The sequence below is a fragment of the Misgurnus anguillicaudatus genome, chromosome 11 (genome assembly GCF_027580225.2).
Source record: "Misgurnus anguillicaudatus chromosome 11, ASM2758022v2, whole genome shotgun sequence".
In the NCBI taxonomy this organism is placed as follows: domain Eukaryota; kingdom Metazoa; phylum Chordata; class Actinopteri; order Cypriniformes; family Cobitidae; genus Misgurnus; species Misgurnus anguillicaudatus.
The window spans coordinates 13,759,184-13,777,143 of record NC_073347.2 but is presented as its reverse complement, the minus strand read 5'-3'; the positions used below and the strand labels follow the sequence as shown (position 1 = coordinate 13,777,143).

General features: G+C 38.2%; 2 protein-coding genes across 8 annotated transcripts in view; both read left to right on the top strand.

Moving 5' to 3' along the window:
• The first annotated feature begins 109 nt into the window (after positions 1-109).
• On the top strand, positions 110-17,014 carry slf2 (SMC5-SMC6 complex localization factor 2). Of its 7 annotated transcripts, none has more exons than XM_055170897.2 (23): positions 110-126; positions 330-502; positions 1,136-1,177; positions 1,375-1,461; positions 1,845-2,242; positions 4,643-4,864; positions 4,998-5,031; positions 5,493-6,472; positions 6,597-6,676; positions 6,980-7,087; positions 9,352-9,519; positions 9,675-9,777; positions 10,319-10,406; positions 10,480-10,621; positions 10,771-10,867; positions 10,969-11,145; positions 11,515-11,609; positions 11,691-11,793; positions 12,387-12,494; positions 12,593-12,670; positions 15,198-15,284; positions 15,376-15,444; positions 15,812-17,014. In XM_055170897.2, exons 4-23 carry the CDS (start codon positions 1,425-1,427, stop codon positions 16,292-16,294), a joined length of 3,657 nt encoding a protein of 1,218 aa, XP_055026872.2. In that variant the 5' UTR covers positions 110-126; positions 330-502; positions 1,136-1,177; positions 1,375-1,424; the 3' UTR covers positions 16,295-17,014. The 7 variants fall into 7 exon arrangements, with proteins under 7 accessions (XP_055026872.2, XP_055026870.2, XP_073729173.1 ...); XM_073873072.1 differs by lacking the exon at positions 1,375-1,461 and adding an exon at positions 1,655-1,746 and having other exon boundaries at positions 111-126; XM_055170895.2 differs by lacking the exon at positions 1,375-1,461.
• Positions 17,015-17,234: 220 nt separating this feature from the next.
• sema4ga (sema domain, immunoglobulin domain (Ig), transmembrane domain (TM) and short cytoplasmic domain, (semaphorin) 4Ga) overlaps positions 17,235-17,960 on the top strand; it is a 40,768-nt gene continuing 40,042 nt past the window's right edge. Inside the window, exon 1 of the mRNA XM_073873075.1 lies at positions 17,235-17,575. The gene's annotated coding sequence lies outside the window, so the exon portion shown is untranslated. The remainder of the gene's footprint in view (positions 17,576-17,960) is intronic.

The window sequence follows — 17,960 nt, the reverse complement described above, 5'->3', positions numbered from 1 at the left end:
TACCGTATAGTGTAGAATAGACGTCATTTCAACTATTTGTTTTCAAACAAAAAAGTTTACGTTAAATGAATCTATGAACAACAACACGTGAACTATGTTGCAACAGCTGGAAAACAGTACTACAACGTAAGAATAAATAGGACATGTTTTAAATTACACATGATTCTAAATATATTTAAAATTAAAAGCAAAAAGTATGTGCAAACAAGTTTTTAAAAAAACGGAAGGCTATTGAACTGTTATAATTTTACATTCGCAATACATACACAAAACAAATGTTTTTGCTTGGGAATTTCTGTAATTTGCATCTTTCCTTTGTTTTGCACCAGGAACTACAGAGCTTTTCTTTCTGTGCGAGTCTTTAAATTTTGGCGCTCACGCGAGGTGCCCCCTAGCGGCAGTTTCTGTGAATGACATCACTCGCTCCTCCCACCAAGAGATGGCGGCTAACACAACAACGCGTTCATTATGGGTTATATCAAATGATCTCACACGATGACTGGTACGCGTTTATTGTCATTAGATTTGATTTATCTGATTTTTGTGCGTTTGTGCATAGAATTTGTGTTTTAAAATTGAAATGGCACATACGGCTAAATAAACTTGCTAGGTTTGACAGCTAGTAACAGTCGTGGTCTAAGTTAACTGTGAACTTGGTTCATCATGATTTGGTCAAAACTGATTAACTAAACTCTGGTTTTGTAAAACAGTTAGTGGATTTAACAGACAACTGTTTGTCTTTGTTTCAACTACTGGTTTGTTGTGTCTCGCGTTAGCATCTTTGACAGAGCTGAGCGTTATTTTAGATTTCCGGGACGCTCGTGTGTTTGTGGTATTTGTCAAAAACCAAAACACCCCAGTGGTTAAGTCAGTCGAAGTGTGCAATGAATTGAATTGGAACTTTCAAGTTGCCTCCGGTTTCGTTTTTCGAAACTAGCATGCTAACGTTAGCTGTTTACGTACGGAGCACACAGCGAAAGTATTCCCGCTCAAAACGTTATACTGAAAGTGACAGTCAACTTCAGATGTGAAACAGACGTAAATAAAGCAAGTCTACAATGTTTTCTGCATCACAGACTTTATTTTGATATTAACCTAGTCTCAAGCTAAAGTTTTCCCGTGTCTTTTTTTTCAGACGCACGCCCCCCTGACAGAAGTCTGGAAACATGCATCACAGGTCTGTTGAATATAAACTCCTATCATCAAGTGTGTGCTGTGAATGCTGTATTTGTGTACATCCTCGTATATGGATGGGGATCGCTGGCACAGACTTCACTAAACAGGATTTGGTTACCTAAACAAATGAGAGTTTTGCATGCTCATATATACGTTCAGTTGCGTTAACACATGATACATGCATCTCACTCCATACAGATGACACAGATGACATTTAAAGACACCTGGCTATCGTACATCACTATAAAATGTCAAGTAGTCTCAAGCAACACATCACCTATATGGGTGAGATTTATTACCACGGTGTTGTATTTACCTACCCTACAGGGATGCTTAGTTTTGGGCTGTTAGTGGGCTTGTGAGCTTGCTGCAGAATGGCACAATGTCTGGAGGGTTGGCTGACCTTCAATGTATGTGCCTGGGTGGGCGTACGCAATATCTTGCTTAAATCTTGCATAATTTCCCCTTTTTAATCCAGATTTTCCTATTGTCATGTGGCTGGCCTACTTCTGTTTACCTGTCTGGTTTGAGCTGATAATCTTAATAAGCCTGTGCTAGCATGTAATACAGGTGTGTAATCTGATTCAGCTGATAAAGGGGCCGTTGTTTTTGCACTTAGCCAGACTGTCAGACAGCATGTGTATTTTTTGTTTGTTTTGTTTTTTTAGTGAAACAAATTATTCCACTTGGTAAACCACGTCGCCAGAGTACAGATGGGACATCCCATCCTGTGTCAGGAAGACATCGTCCTGAACCCCCTGAGAAGACCCCCAAACTCCCCCAAAGTTGCCACCCTAAACCCATACTGCCAGTCAGAAACCCTGAGCTGGGGCAGAGGGAGTCTGTTTCAAACTTATCTAAAGTCTCCAACAAGAGTTCGAAGACAGAACTTAAAAGTTGCAAAGTTGTTATGAGAAATCTACAAGCTAAAAATGGAAACATTTTGTCCTGTAAGGATGTGTCCCCCAGTCCTATGAATAAAAAGGAGGTGCAAAGGACCAGTTCTTACGAAAAAACCCGACATCTTTCTTTGGCTCTCAGTAGAGAGCTTAATGAAAACCTGAGGGTAACTATTAAATTTTTTTTTTTGCATTTAAAAGTTATTGTATTCATTTTTAATACTCAGTTCTTGTTTTCTGTAGTTTTTGTTGAATTGGATATCAAAGTAGTGTTTCTTCTGGTGTAGTCGTTCAGGGTTCCCAAAGTCATGGGAGACTTAAATAAAACTTAAAACCTAAAAATGAAACGAGCCAGGTAAAAAAATATTGATTCTCAGATTTGAATCAATCTTCAATTTAACAAAACTATGATTTGAGATAAGCATATTTGGCGTGTTGTCCGAGGAGAGGGTCCTGAGCTCGAAATTTTATCCCAGAGTTAGAGTACCCCCCCCCCCCCCCCTTTAACTGGGATAAATCAAACTAGATGAGAGTGAGGTGATGGGGTGGAGAAGGGATGCTGCAAAAAATCTGTCACGGGACAGAGGTGAGGGACTGCTGTTTATAGGCACCTGTTCGCGCTGATTGGTTGGATCACATGACCATGCTCCTCCCGAACTTAGTTAAATAAACTTAATTTCATGATTATCTCTGTGCAACAGTATATTAGATCCGTGCATTAAATGTAGATCTTAAAGTGACAGCACAACAGATAAATTCTACGGAGCCCCTAAGGGGACATAGAGCAAAAATTAAATAAAGTCTATTTTGCATGCTCACGTGAAACTATCGCGTGCTCACGTGTAGAGCTGAATGATTAATCGTTAAAAGATTGTGATCTCGATTTAACTCTCCAAACGATCTTAATCCAGCATTTCGACAATTCAGGTAATTATATTTTCAAAGAGGAAAGATGCAGTGTGGTCAGTTCTCTCGACAACATGCAATCACAGCGGCTGCGATGTGCCACATTTATTATTGCGCAAGCCAGATGTGCTCGTGTTTGCTCCACTGGTATAGCGGATGCTTTCGCCGAGAAGTTAGACAGAAATAAACAGAAACTAAAGAGAATGAGTGAGGCAGAGCACTGCGCAGGTACGTCCGACAAGAATCTTGACGTTGTTTAAGTACCAAAAAGAGGATCTTATTCCGGATCTTATCCCTTCCGAAAGGGTTTTTAGCACAGGGGGAAACATTGGCTGTGTCCAAATAACCACACTTGCTGTCTTTGCACTTGACCACTTGACAACTTACATTACATTTTCCTGTATTTGGCCCAAGTGTTCTAGTGGGCATGAAGATTAATCCTCTCAAGCGGAGGTTTCCGCCTTCTGATTGGTTGCCACCAAATGTTGCCGCTTTGCGATTGGTTGCCGCCGAACCTCATCATAGCTCATTACCATAAAGTAATATCAATCCATGTGGGAGCAATTTGCACCAAAACTTATTTGTTTGTTTTTTTATTTAGGCTACTTAAAATGTATATTTTAATTTTTTCTTTAAATAAAATGAATACATAATCACTCTTCAATTAACATGAACTGAATTTAAAGATTATTTACACTTATCTGAAACTTTCAGAAGCATAATTCTCTGCACCTGTAAAAACTAATGTTAAACTAATGTTCAGGAGTTTAAAAATTAACAAAGTTCTTGAGAATCGTGATCTTTATTTTAAGCAAAAGAATCGTGATTCTCATTTTATACAGAATCGTGCAGCTCTACTCACATGAAACTATCGCGTGATCACTAGTGCTGCACAATTAATCGCAACGCAATCGCGATGTCAGCCTGTGCGATTATATGACAGCAAAATGTTGCAATTATATTAAATAAATGTGTGGACTTGTTAACACAAACTTTCTGATAACAGTTTGATGATTTTCCTTGCTGTTTAAAAAAAGAAAGAAAAACGAACAAAAAAGGCAGTGCAATAAGATAGATGCAGAGGAGGTTGACAGTGATCTGGTAGCTAAAAAAAACTCTTTGTTCGTTGTATGGCGGTATTTTGGATTTAGGATTATTGACACTGAGCAGTTGCTACATCACGTGGCAATACGAAAACATTTTTTGTTTTACAAATACACATTTTAGCTAAACTTTGTGTGGATTTTTCTTAAAACCCATCAAGTTGACTCATGATACCATTTAGTATAATCGCACATCGCAATATTAGCATCAATAGCCGCAATGGGAAAAATTACCCAAATCGTGCAGCCCTAGTGCTCACATGATACTACCGCGTTTAGTTTTGCGTGCACGCATGGTAGTTTCGCGTGCGCACATGACACTAACGTTTTTTTTTCTCCAATGTCACCTTAGGGGCTCTGTAAAATTCCATGTCTGCAAATTTCTTTTGGAATTAAATATCGTTTGTTAATCGAAATTGAAACCATATACAAAACAGTCAAATTGAATTTCCAGATTGGTCTTTATGATGTAGTCATGATTATTAACTGTTGTAATGTTTATCAGTCTCCTGGCATTTTTCTTTCATAACCAATAATCTTCTGGTATTCTGTGTTCAGGTCAGTGGAGGTGGGTTGCCTTGCATTAGTAAGGTGAAGTCTAGAAGACACACTCTTCCTCAATCATCTAATTCGAGGCCTATTAGTTCCTACGTTCAGGAAAGACCCAAAAGCTCAGTTAACACAGCAGAGCGAATCCTCCACCATCCGGATCAAAGAAAGGAAAAAGTGGGAAATAGAGACCACAAAACCTTCATTCACAGCAACATGTCGCCACAGAAGGTACACTTTAGAGCTCCTAAAGCAATTATTGAATTTTATTTTTTATTTTATGTAAATATAATTTTTCGAATGACATGGTAAGCATGTTGCTACTTTATTTAATCATTTGTCTGTCTTATTGGTGGTATAACAGGAATTAAGCACCCCTCACAGGAACCCTTCTCCAGGTAAAGACTATTATGCTTTGTTGCATGAAGCCCCATTCACACTACATGAGTGACAATTGTTGACTACATGTGGGCCTGTTTAAAATTCGAGTTTTATGCAAATATGGAGCAATTATGGAGCTCACATGATATGTTTCCTATCTGATACTTGCAGGTAGACTAAACAGTTAATACTCTCCACTAATAAAGTAAATTTAATTATTATATTTATTCATATGTTTAGTTGTATATGCATGTGAACCCAGTGCGTTTGCAGATAGATGGTAGCAACTAAATTGATGCATTTATATCATCTACTACTAGGATTGACTTCTAGTATACAGAAAGTACACTGATTCATGAAGTCACTGCCAGTGTGAACAGGGCTTTACAGATACTGCTTAGCTATTTCAATGTTACTACTTTTTGTAACTAAACTAAAGCTGACCTTACCTTTGTCGATTACTCTTTTCTGCCAACAGAGGGCAGACTGTCCCTTTCTGCAAAGAGAAAAAGAGAGCCCAGTACAGGCAGTGAGAAGGACGTCAAGCGACAGTGTATAGATGTCCGACTCACCCCCAGCCCTTCTATTATAAACTCACCACCAAAGTTTGTCAGACAAGCTTTTTCACACCCTCTCACAGACAATGTGATAACCATAACTGATAACCAGTCCTTTAAACCACTTTTTCAAACATCGGACACCAGCAAACCGAGACCATCCGTCCACAGGCAACTTTTTAAACCGGAGACCTGCAGTAAGTCAAATGCAGATAGTGACAAAACGCACTCAATCCACGTCACAAAGTTACCCATGAATGGGGAGTCCAAAGACGCTATGGTGGCACACGCAAACAAAAATCCCAAAAGTCCACCCAGCCAGCCGCATTTGCGCAAAATCTCACCAAAGTCAAGCACCACAGCTGACAGCATTGAGGACCTCTTTAAACCAGACCTCTGCTTGCCAGCATCCAAAACGCACAGCAAAAACATACATGTCAAGCGAGAAAGTTGTGCAGTTGCCATATCAACATCCATGTCTAGCCATAAGGAGAGTGTTAAAGTTCGCTCACCCCCCCGTCGGGCTGATGTAAAAACACCCAGCTTTGCAGGACAAGCTGGGTCTTGTAAGATGGAAACGGAAGAAAGAACGCAGCTGAAAGTGGAGGAGTCACGCAGCCCCAAGGCTAACATGCCTGTCTCAGCTGCAAGCGTGAAAGCAGAAAGATCAAGTGAAAAGAAACACTGCACTCGGTCGAAAGACCCCTCAGATCCTGATCTGCGAGATGATTCAGATGATGATCTGAGAGTAAGATGCACTATCAACCTGAGCACCAGCAGTAGTGATGATGAAGAGCTGCTCCCATCCCTGAAGGAGTTGATGGATTGGAGAGAATGTGTGCCTGTGACCCCTGAGAGAGATGCTTTCTCAGAGCCCAACACACCGGTCCCAAAAGCAGCAGTAAGTGAAAACCTAATGGGGACACATCATGAGTTACTAAATAAGCTCAAGTGTTACAAATCTTCTTTTGTTTGGTTCTTATATGCACAAACACCTGAAGTTATATTTTTATTATCTGTATTAGCCGAAGGCTGTGAAAACCAAAGCAGTTAACTACAGAAATACACTGGAGAAGATGCTGCAAGAGAAGGAACAATATCAAAGGTTGGTCTGCCCTTTAGATGCTGAAGTGATTTATTTATAACAGAAATCAAACTGCATTTGTAATGTAAGCAGCTTTAGATGTGTTGCTAACATGAGCATTGCCAGTTATTCTTACTTATAGTTGTCAGTGTCAGTTTTGTCTCAAGATGCACACACCAGTAATGTCTCCCAAACCTGTCATTATGTATTGGCACTTGGCAGTGGCAGAATTTGTTGAAACAACACACAGCAGTTAGCCTAAAGCCTCATCCTGATACATTTCTAATAATTACTTAACTAACTTTGTTTTACTCCAATGCACAGGTCAAAAGAGCTGGAGAGACAATTACTGGAGTCATGTCAGGAGGACCTGCTGAATTTAAATGAGGATGAGAACAGTGAAACTAAAGAGGTCATTTCACATGAACAGAGGTATTTTATTTATACAATCAGTTAGGTTTTGTTCACACTGCACACAATTCCAATTATTTTTTAATTCCAGTCTTTAGGAAGTGATGAAATAGAAATAGTTTGTCAGGCAGTGTTGTAATTTTTGTTATATCCACTAGGGATGCTCTGACCGATCGGCCACAAATCGGTATCGGTCACTAGCGGCATTAAATGACTCGATCGGTACTCGCTAAATTTGCATGAACTAATCTTTCTGTTTACTTTTGTCATCATAGCGATCCTGAATGTGGCTACAATTAGAGACCATTTTTTATGCCATGTAAGCATTTTTATAACCCATTGCTCATGTACAACGTGCAGATTTGGATTTCTCTCTTTGCCTTTACAGAGATGTGCGTATTTTCTATGAGGATGCATTCCGGTCCTAACAGCGTGAAGTAGGGATGCTCATATCAGTTAATTTTCCAGACCGACAACCGTAGCTTCTAAACCGAACATTAACCGTTAACTATTGTCATTGAGTAAAAATACAGTTGACAGTTGTCTGTGAACTAATAAAAACAAAACATTTAATTTGAATGTGCAAACAGCAGCGACAGATCAACAACAGAACCAGGATTCATACATTATCAGATATTCACGCAACATTACCTTATTAAAAGCATGCGATCGGTCCAGAGGATTAATATCCAAATAGGGCAGATTGTCTCCGTTTCATCTACCACAGTGGTCATTTCTAAAGCAGGATGCTTTTCAGAAAGTTTTGGTTTTGCGTTGTCTTTCTCCATTTGTGCAAAAAGAGATATGTTTATGGTCAGGGTCAGAGGCCATCAGCGAACGTCTGTCCGGATGTGTGCGAGACGGACCGCGTCATCTTGCGCGGACACACGCGCGTCTCCGTTCAGCTTCTAAACACGCACACAAATTATTTCTCATACAAATGATTACTTTATCAGACCGTCAGGGCAGCAATCATTTGTGTCATTTACAGGACATTCACAAATTAAAGATAGAAAAGTGGCGAAATGTCTGTCGGCTCATGACGACACGCACCATGTATTAACAAATATTTTTTTATTTTAACTGATAATGTTAATCGGTCATAAATTCTTACCTTCGGTTAACGGTTAAACGGCCAATGTGAACATCCCTAGGGTGAATCGTCTCTACATTCTCATCAAACAGCGTATACAACACATATCTATTACAGACAATTGTATCCTCATGCTGAAAGTTTATTATTTGCATGCGTTTTAAAGTTTTGACCGTTTAAACTTTCTTTTTCCTCACAGCTGCTTTTGTCTGCATACACCTGGCGCGCACACAGCAGCCTGTCATCAGTGCCCGTGAATAGACAATCTCTCTCTCACGTCTTAAAGGCCCACATTTTGGGAATTTAGCTTATTCACCGTATCCCCCAGAGTTAGATAAGTCCATACATACCTTTCTCATCTCTGTGCATCCTGTTACTCTGTCTGACACAGCCCCGCTAGCTTAGCTTAGCACAAAGACTGGAAGTGAATGGCTCCAAATAGCAAACTGCTCCCAATACGTAACAAAAATAACGCGAACATTTTCTTAATTATGTGTTGTGATTTGTATAGTCGCACCGTGTACAAATAACAAGGTGATCGGAGCATCCCTAAAATCCACATTGGTTGCTAGTAATGAGAGGTCAGCAATACCAAGTGACTTTCCGTTAATGAAACTGCGACCAGCACGTTGTAACTGTTGAAAAATCTGGGAGGGAAACTGGAAACTTTGATTATGCTAAACTCACAAGGCACATGATGGTGTTTTAGTTGAGTTTTGGGATCTGTCTGCCAAGTTTTGTTGGCACAGAGGTTGGACAAATTAAGAAATCCCTGATGCAATGAAACAGTCGTTGAGCATGCCGTGTTGGATGATGAGTCAATGACACGTGCATCAGTTTCATGGCCAGTCACCACCAAAAAAACCTGATTCACGCAATTTACATGGGTCATCCAACCGAGGTCACAAAATACAGAAACTTGTAAAAATCTTGCTGGGTGGTTTGCAATTTAGGTAGAGCTTAGGTATGGGAAACACTGCTGTATATCATAATTCATTGCTTAACACTACTGTAGATGACATTGAATTAAATGATGAAGTAAATTTGTTTTGTGAAAAGGACTTTTTATTTCAAATTTAAATTTGATACAGATTCTGGCTGCCAGTGTGAGCAACCCTTGAGTTTTTATATAATATTTATAATGTGTTTAGCCTGTTATTATAATTAACCATGAAAATCTGTTTATGTTTAGGGAATTTTTAGAGAAGTTCTCGGTCACCTCATGTGCCATCAGGGACATCCACCCCGGAGAGGAAGTGTTTATACCAGCTAAGTTTGGCCGACTCTTTGACCACCAAACGCTGGATCTGCGGAAAATTGGTGTGACTCCTCAAAACCGATCACAAGAAATGTTCCTTCAGTAAGACACCACTTCAGTCACCACTCCTATAGATGTGCACGTCACTCTGAACCAAACATTATTTCAGTATTTAGGATTTACTACTTCATTCATATGAGTAAAATACTACAGTGAAAGATAGGCTTAACTGTTGTGTTTTGTGTTTTCCTCTGTAGGACCTGTATTGAACAAGTACTGTCCCTGATCAGCGCAGGCTTGTTCACGAGAGCTTATAGTTCTTGTCCATGTCAGCCTGAGGTGACACGCTGGCTTTTTCAGGTAGAGCCAACCACCTGCCTTATATATTTACTCAAACGCACTCTCCCACAAACAAACACAGCTTCCCTAATAACATGTGCAAGTATGTAAAGTGGGTCCAAATATATAAAGATATTTAATAATAAAGTATAAATATCATTGTGTTAGAAGACAAAATTTAAAAAGGTGTATATTTTAATTTAAAGGAAGTTAAAACAAGCACAATTTTTAAGTTTGCCTAAAGTGATTTTCAGTTAAATTATTTTTTTAAAGCCAGCTATGTCTGTTACAAAAATCTGCTTTGTTGCATTTTGTTCAGGCCTGCTTGTATTATCCTTTGAGAAATCTACACACCCCTGAGAAGTTTAATTAAACCTGCCAAAACATATATGTTACAGTCACAAAAGTATGACTTCAATTTCCCAACATACATAAACATTTGTGAACATGAAACTAAAATTAGTGGTATTTGTTAAATGGAAAAGCTGCAGAAACATTTACACAGTGCACAATTATTTGCTTGAAATTTGTATATAGTTATATATGAGTAATACCTTTTCAGATGATGTCAGTTCACCCAAACCCCATCACTTCCTCGATGATTCTGGAGTCTCTGCGAAGCATTGCTGTCTCGGCTGCTCAGCACATTGGTAAGCTCAACACTCATAATATTAATTTCTTATAGTAATGAGAAATATATTAACATTGACTATTGTTTTGCAGTTGAAAGCGAAAACCAGAGGTTTAAAATATGGGTGCCCACTGTACAGGATATTGCATTAGTGTTCATTAACATGGGAGCATCATTCATCAGCCTTTTCCCTCTGGAAGCCTTGCAGCCCACATTTACTGAGGGAGACCTTTTGTAAGACCTTTTTTTTAAAACTAATATTATGACTTGTACTGGCCTTTTGTTATTAAGAAATTGATATACAGTAATGGTTTTTAGTAAGGGAGTGTCGTATTGTCCGTTAGTATTAAAAGCTTTATCAATGTATTTGTATGTGATGGCAGAGAGGGCGTTCAACCCAAAGAGACCAGCCACGAAACACTGATTTCTGATCAAAGCAATGTCACTTTACCTGTACACAATTTTGAGAATGTTCTCAAGGTAAGCTAAATATTTGTGCCATGTATAAAATCAATGCATGTGATTTTTGAAGTAATGATATGCCTTGAATTTAAATGACAGTCAGTCTTGTTTGCACCCAGTACCTGTCTCTGTGTACCGCGTTGTGTCCGAAAGCATACACTGATGAGGAGCTGCTGTTGCTTGTAACAGTGGTATGTAGAATTGGACTGGAGACTCATTTCAAACTGGTGCCGACTGGACACTTCAGCCTCCTACTCCATAACCTGCTCAAAAACATCACGCACTGGGAAGTCCAGGTCAGATACCAATAGACAGTGTATTCACTTTAAAGGACTAGTTTAGCCAAAGTAAAAATTTGTATTATTTGTGACCCAGTCTGTGAAAACCCAGTTAGTCATTTTTAGTGATTTACTGTTTTCTACATAAAATCATCCTACATAATAAAGAGCATTTTGTGAAAATATACCTGGATTTCATAGACACTGCACAATTACTTAACTATAAGTCACACCAAACCTCCAAATCTGACTCAAAAAGTAAAATGGTGGAAAAAGTAAATGGTGTACTAGCCATTATTTCCATATAGTGAATTTTAAATATGAGTTGTTTTCGTAAACAAAATAATTTTCTCCAGTAAACAGAGCTTTTGTGTTATAAACCTGCAGTTATCTAAAGCTTGCCAGACGTTGACTGATTTGTCAGAGGATCATCACAACCTCAGGCGACTCGTTTATCTTCTACCAGACAGCAGTCGTGGAAAGTGAGTGAAAGTCTGTAATTCATAAATATTGATGCTACCATAAATACTTTCTGTAATGATATATTTGCTTTTCGTAAACAGGCAATTTAAACAACACCTAAGTGTATCTATCATCTCTAAGCTTTTGAATCAAACTTATCACACTTTGAATCGCACCTACAAAGTCTCAGATGTCGAGTTTAAGGTAACATAAACCCACATTAAAACTAGAATGTACAATATTTAATGTTTACTTAATATTGTATAGATATTTAAAGGGACACTCCATTTTTTTTTTGAAGGATGCAAATTTTCCAGCTCCCCTAGAGTTAAACATTTTATTTTTACCGTTTTTCAATCCATTTAGCTGATCTCCAGGTCTGGCGATACCACTTTTAGCATATCTTAGCGTAATCCATTGAATCTGATTATACCATTAGCATTGCACAAAAAAAACCCAAAACATTTTTATATTTTCACATTTAAAACTTGACTCTTCTGTAGTAACATCGTGCCCGAAAATAGTCCCCTGCTATTCGTATTACGTTATTAACCGGTTCGGGAACTTTGTTTTTTTGTTCTAATCATAGATCAGCTGAATGGATTCCAAAATCGTAAAAATCAAATGTTTAACTCTAAGGGAGCTGGAAAATGAGCATATTTTCAAAAAAACATAGAGTGTCCCTTTAATGGCATGATGTCAGCCAATGCTGTCATCAAACTATATTTATTGCTGGACTTATATATAGGCATTATTAACACATGCAACATTAAATTATTTGATTTTTTTTCTGACAGCTGTCTGAGCTAAAACCTTTCCTACCTCAAATGCGTCCCTCATCCCTGGTTAAAGCCCTAAGGTCTTCAGGGAGCACAGAGGACGGTAATGTCACTCTAGACCAGCAAGTAAGCAGAAAGCCCACTGAGCACTACTAGATGATTACTTTTTAATATCTAAAAGTGATATCGCAAAGCCACTGATAAATACATTTCCTTTCATTTAGGCATATTACCTCTGCTACAGCCTTTTGACGTTGACAAATGAAGCATCCAATTTTGAATTTCTACCCTCGAACCAGAGAGTAAGTGTTTTTATACTAAATCCTAGTCCAGTCTTAAAGGCACATGGCCATTGAATCGGTTGCATAAAGACCCTGTCTGTGGACACAACCCTTGTTTTATGTTCTAGTACCACCCGCAGGAGTCGATTACGAGTAGAACTGATTTTGTGCAATGTAAAAAGAAAAGACTGCTTATGTCTATTGAATTTCTTTTTTTGTGTGTGATTTTACAGGCTAGAGGAGAGATGTATAGTGAAAGAGGACTTAATAGGGTTTATAAGAGTTCATAATGCCTCATTGTGTTAATCGGCTTTCTTTCCAGTTTTTTTTCTTGGAGCTTGAAGACAAGTAAAACAACTATATCTCTATCTCCCAGCCTTTTAATGACACATTAATTGATAGTTACACAATTGTATTATAGTCCTGTTTATTATTATTTTTTTTAATTTGAGGAAACATTTCGGGCAAACAATTTAAGTGTCTAAACCCAGCAGTATATTATCAAGCCATGGTTTTGCATAGTTTACTAAATCAACACAAAGAAAGCAATTTTTTTGTTATATGGCGTACAAGGCTTTGAACCGGTTCACAAAACAAAAACCAGAAACTTTTGATGTTTTGCAAGGAACAGAAACGAAACCAGAAACTTTTCAAAAAATATATGTTCCGGAACAGAATCGTTTATTTAAAATAAAAGTAACCGGTTAACACCGTTATTTTTTCATTCTTTGACAAGATTTCTGTGCAATATGACTCAGTGAAGTTCACTTTCGGTAGTCATTGACTTATCGGAGAAATGAGAAGCTTGCCACCAGCAAGTAGCCTACTCAAGCCCAAGTCTCTAATGCTCAATCATAAGAGGTAAATATTGTAGGCTATCAACTATCTCAAGATGTTTTTTAATACTAATTATTGGTGTAACGGATCGCAGTTGATCTGTACAGATCACGACCCACGGTTCGGCTCGCATGCGTTATGCGGATGAATACGCAAATTTAAATAGGGTGAAAGTTAATCATTTGCACGTGTTTCAAAGGCTTGCTAATGTTAACAGTTAAGTGATTTTAAACAATTTAACCACAAAAGGAGCTAAAGTGAGCAATTTTATGTACGCACAGTAGAGCCCTGCACGGGCCAAAAACTCTAGCCCCGACGGGCTTGCAGGGCTCTAACGCACAGACGCACATGCGGTTGAATGTGTCCGGTCCAACTCCAATCAAACGTTATTATCCCTGTGCCCTTCAAAGATCAGAACTCTTGATGTATATAATCTTGAGAGAGAGTTTTGCCCTACTGTGTCTCATAAAACAACGTAATTTTCACTTTATGTGGAGCGACTGTTTATGCTGCTGCATCTTACCGTAGCGCCGTTTGGAATTTGTCCTCCGTCTGTGTGTGTGCGCGTGTGTTTAAGTGCACTCGAAAGTGCATACACGGAGAGACGGTTTTCAAAAAGCAAGCGAACAATCTTTCTGTTCTTGACACATACAAACAAAATGATCTCGAAATACCACAGTATTCTTTTTCTATTAAAAAAAATGTGTTTGCCAATAAACGACATGGCAGACATTGCTTACATAATGTAGCCTTTATTAATCTTTGATGAAAAGATGGAGACTCAAGGAAAATTATGTAGAATAATCATTTAAGTTTAATGTCCTAATGATCAGCCTACTTATTTGTATGTCCCACAGCTGACATGGAACGTCATTAACCCCTTCGGGAACTTTTTTTTGTTCTAACCGGTTCAGGAACATTTGAGGTTGAACCGAAAACGTTAAAATACTGTTTCTGTTCAGAACGAACCAATTGGGAAAAAATCTGGTTCAAAGCCCTGATGCAGTAATATAAAACTACATAGGATATAAACAGCAATGTTTATCAACATATTTTTGGTAAACAACAATTGATTATTTATTGACTCTGTCATTGCTTTTTATTGCCAGCAAAAGTATCTTTAATGTATGTATCATCAGCATCTGATAAATCACTTATCCCTAGGATTGTCAAACCTGTGTACTGTGGCAGCACAGCCATTAGTCACAGCCTCAGATGCCACTGACCGTTGGCGAACGTCTGATGCATATGGCACACTTTTTTGGAAACACTTCAGCAGCTTTGAAAGTTGTCCTCTGATTGGTTTAATTATACAGGATTTCCTGGAGATGTGTGTTTCGCGTTCTTTAATGGTCTGTATGGAAACTGCACAAAGCCAAAAATTATGCGAAGTTCACGACAAAGTCTTTAAAAGTCTTCCAAGAGTTTTGCTTGATGCAATTTGTGGAATCTAAAAGATATTTTTACGTGTTTCCTGTTGTTTTTATGAACTTCAGAGACTTTTGTATGTGAATGATTTACTGGTTGCACACCAGTCTGTTATTGTGTAAACATGTCCTCGTACCAAAACATGACGTGGAAAAAAGCGAAACATTATAGGCCAAATCAAAGCGTACATGGATCCCAGACCTTCAGTATGATGCCTTTTGTCATTTTTGTTATATCACCATTTTCATACATTTGGACTGAATTGGCTTTCTGTCATTGGCAGAATGAATTACGGAGTCTTTCATCTCAACTGGAGAAACACATCAAGTGTGACATACGGGAGAGTGAGAAGACTCTTTACAGGAGCAAAGTAAAGTGCAGCTTTGTTCAGGAAATTCTTCATTCTGTTCTTATCAAAGGGATTCTGATTTTTATTAACGGCATGTGGTCTCTTTTTGTAGGTAAAAGACTTCGTAGCAAGGATTTACACAAAGTGGCAGGTGCTTCTCGTACGAACAAGGCCTCAGGAGGTAGTACTGTATATCCTATGTGAACTGAAGAAAGCGTTTTTTTTCTGAATTCAAGTGGCAAGGAAATATTAGCTAAAAACAAAGCATTTTGAAAGCGCAACACATTTTTAGCACTCTGGAAAGCTTCTGCTACAAAGTAGAAAAATCCCAACCCTGGTCCAACACACCTGCCTGTATTTTTAAATAACCCTCAACACCTTGATTTTCTGGTTTGGGTGTGTTAAATTAGTGTTATCTTTAGCATGATAGCACTGCAGGAGCAATATCAAAAACCCCTGCCTTACACAAATACAGTTCATCCTTATGTTGTTATTACGTTCCTGAAATCAGAATCATTCATGTTTGCTTGGACCATTTTTATTCACAGGGAAAGCTGTATGACTACTGGAAGCCCCCACCAGAGGATGAGATACCTAACAGCCCTCAGACCAAAACCTGCCTTAAAATAAAAAACACTTCAGGGAGTACTGGAGAGTTGAGCATTGTGAAGTCGAAAGAAGATGCTGAGAGCAAAGATGAGGATGAGAGGAAGGCTAAAAAACACGAGGAGCCGATGGCACTGGGAGACGATGAGAGTGCAGAGAACCATGTGGAGGAAGAGGTGGAAAATGTTGAGGCTAAACAACAGCTAGATTATGAAGATGAAAAGTTGGAAGAAGTAACAGATGAAATGCTGTTTGATAGCGCTGAAGAGTTAATGAAGAGTGATGAAGATCTCATGAGAGAGGAGGAGCAGCTTCTTAATGAAGATGAAGAGTCACATGAAGACAGACAACAGAGAGAAAAACAATTAGAGGAACTTGTGGACAATAGAGAGCAAATAAAGGAAGGGATTTGGACCGGGATGTAATTGGACTCAGACAAGTCTGAGAAAGAGAAGCTCTCAGGTCATTTTGAGAGAATTTTATATTGCACCTTTTGTTGGCATTATGCACATACTGTACATATGCCAACAATTTTTATTTGGGTCTTTTTGCACTCATTAATTGTATAGCATTTTTCAAATGCATATTTGATGCATGTAATTGTTTACATATTGTTCATAATTGCCTAATATATGTTTTGTATTTACTAGCTGTGTCTTTAATTTTTTTAGATGTGAGATTGACTGTTTGCCTTCTGTTTCTCTGAAGATGGGCCATATTTTTATGTAGGTTCGTTTATTTAGTGTAATCTCATTGGTTTAAAGCACATGTACAGTAAATGGACACTGTTAACTCTCAGGATCAGGGTATGCTGCTGTCTTATCTATTGTTTTTTTATTATTTCACTTTATAAAATACTGAGATGTTCAACCAGAAACACATGTGATATGGTTTAGTCTTTACTAATGTAATTTTTAAACACAAAAGCAAGGGCTTGAACCATTATAATTTTGGTACAGATATTTATGCTTTAAGAATGCCTTTTTTTATTAAGTTGTGAGTTATGTAGGTAATTGTATTTTTCAGAAAATTTAATGATAAATTATATATAAAATGAAACTTTTGTATTTCTTAAAGCTATTTAAAAACCTTAAGTTCTTTGTACGAAAAAATAAATTCTGGTTAGGAAAAGGTTTGTGTGTGTGTCAGTTCATCATAGTCTTACAAGCGTTTACATCATCACAGTCTTGCACTGTTCATCTCCTCCAAATGGTGGTAGTAAAGGAAAACGAAAAGGCGGCAACATACTAAACACAATTGTGTGTTCAAGTAACCAGTTTGCCTTACATTAAAAAAATAATCTCCGATTTCTAAAAAAAATTAACGACTAGTTAGCATGTTCATAAACAGTGTAGCCTACTGAATTATTATTCATAATTATATGTCTGTACGTGTACTGTTTGGTTTACTCTCGATGTAAGTCTTAGAACTGGGAGTTACGCAATGGACAGATAAGAAAGGCGGCAACAGAAAAGTTTCGCATCTGTTTTTCTGCAGTGTTGATCCGTCAGTACATTTGGATTCCCAAACACTAAGCAGATGTGGAGGAGGCGCGTGCTGTATACCTGTGACGACGCTTCATGAGATGATCATCACTATCACTGCGTCTCAGCCCTATCTCTGCTTACAGTACATCTCTATGCGATTACTACAGAAACGGCACACATTTACCGGGATTTCGGACGATTTGTGACAACGTCGTTAACGTAAGTAGACCAAACTGATACAGTTTGCTCGTAAGCTTCGTTGTAATGTTGTGATTGATACAGTACTTGTTCTTGGTAGTCCTTCCTCGCTAAGGAGCGTGACTGGAAAAGCAGTGAAGTTTTTGACAGTGTTGTATGTAAATGACTAACTTAACTCTTTAAAACGACGTTGAGCAACCAGTAGACGACATTACTTGAAGAATTAAACTAAATTATTTCCTACACTGTCTAACCTGGATCATTAAAAGTTAATGATTAAACCGTAATAATAGATAGTTCAGGGGTTGTTGTATTATTCAGTGACTGACAGTGAGAAACGCAGGGCTTTTCTTGGCAAAACATAGTTCAATGACACAGGAGGGAAAGCCTTTGAATTAGGCTACAC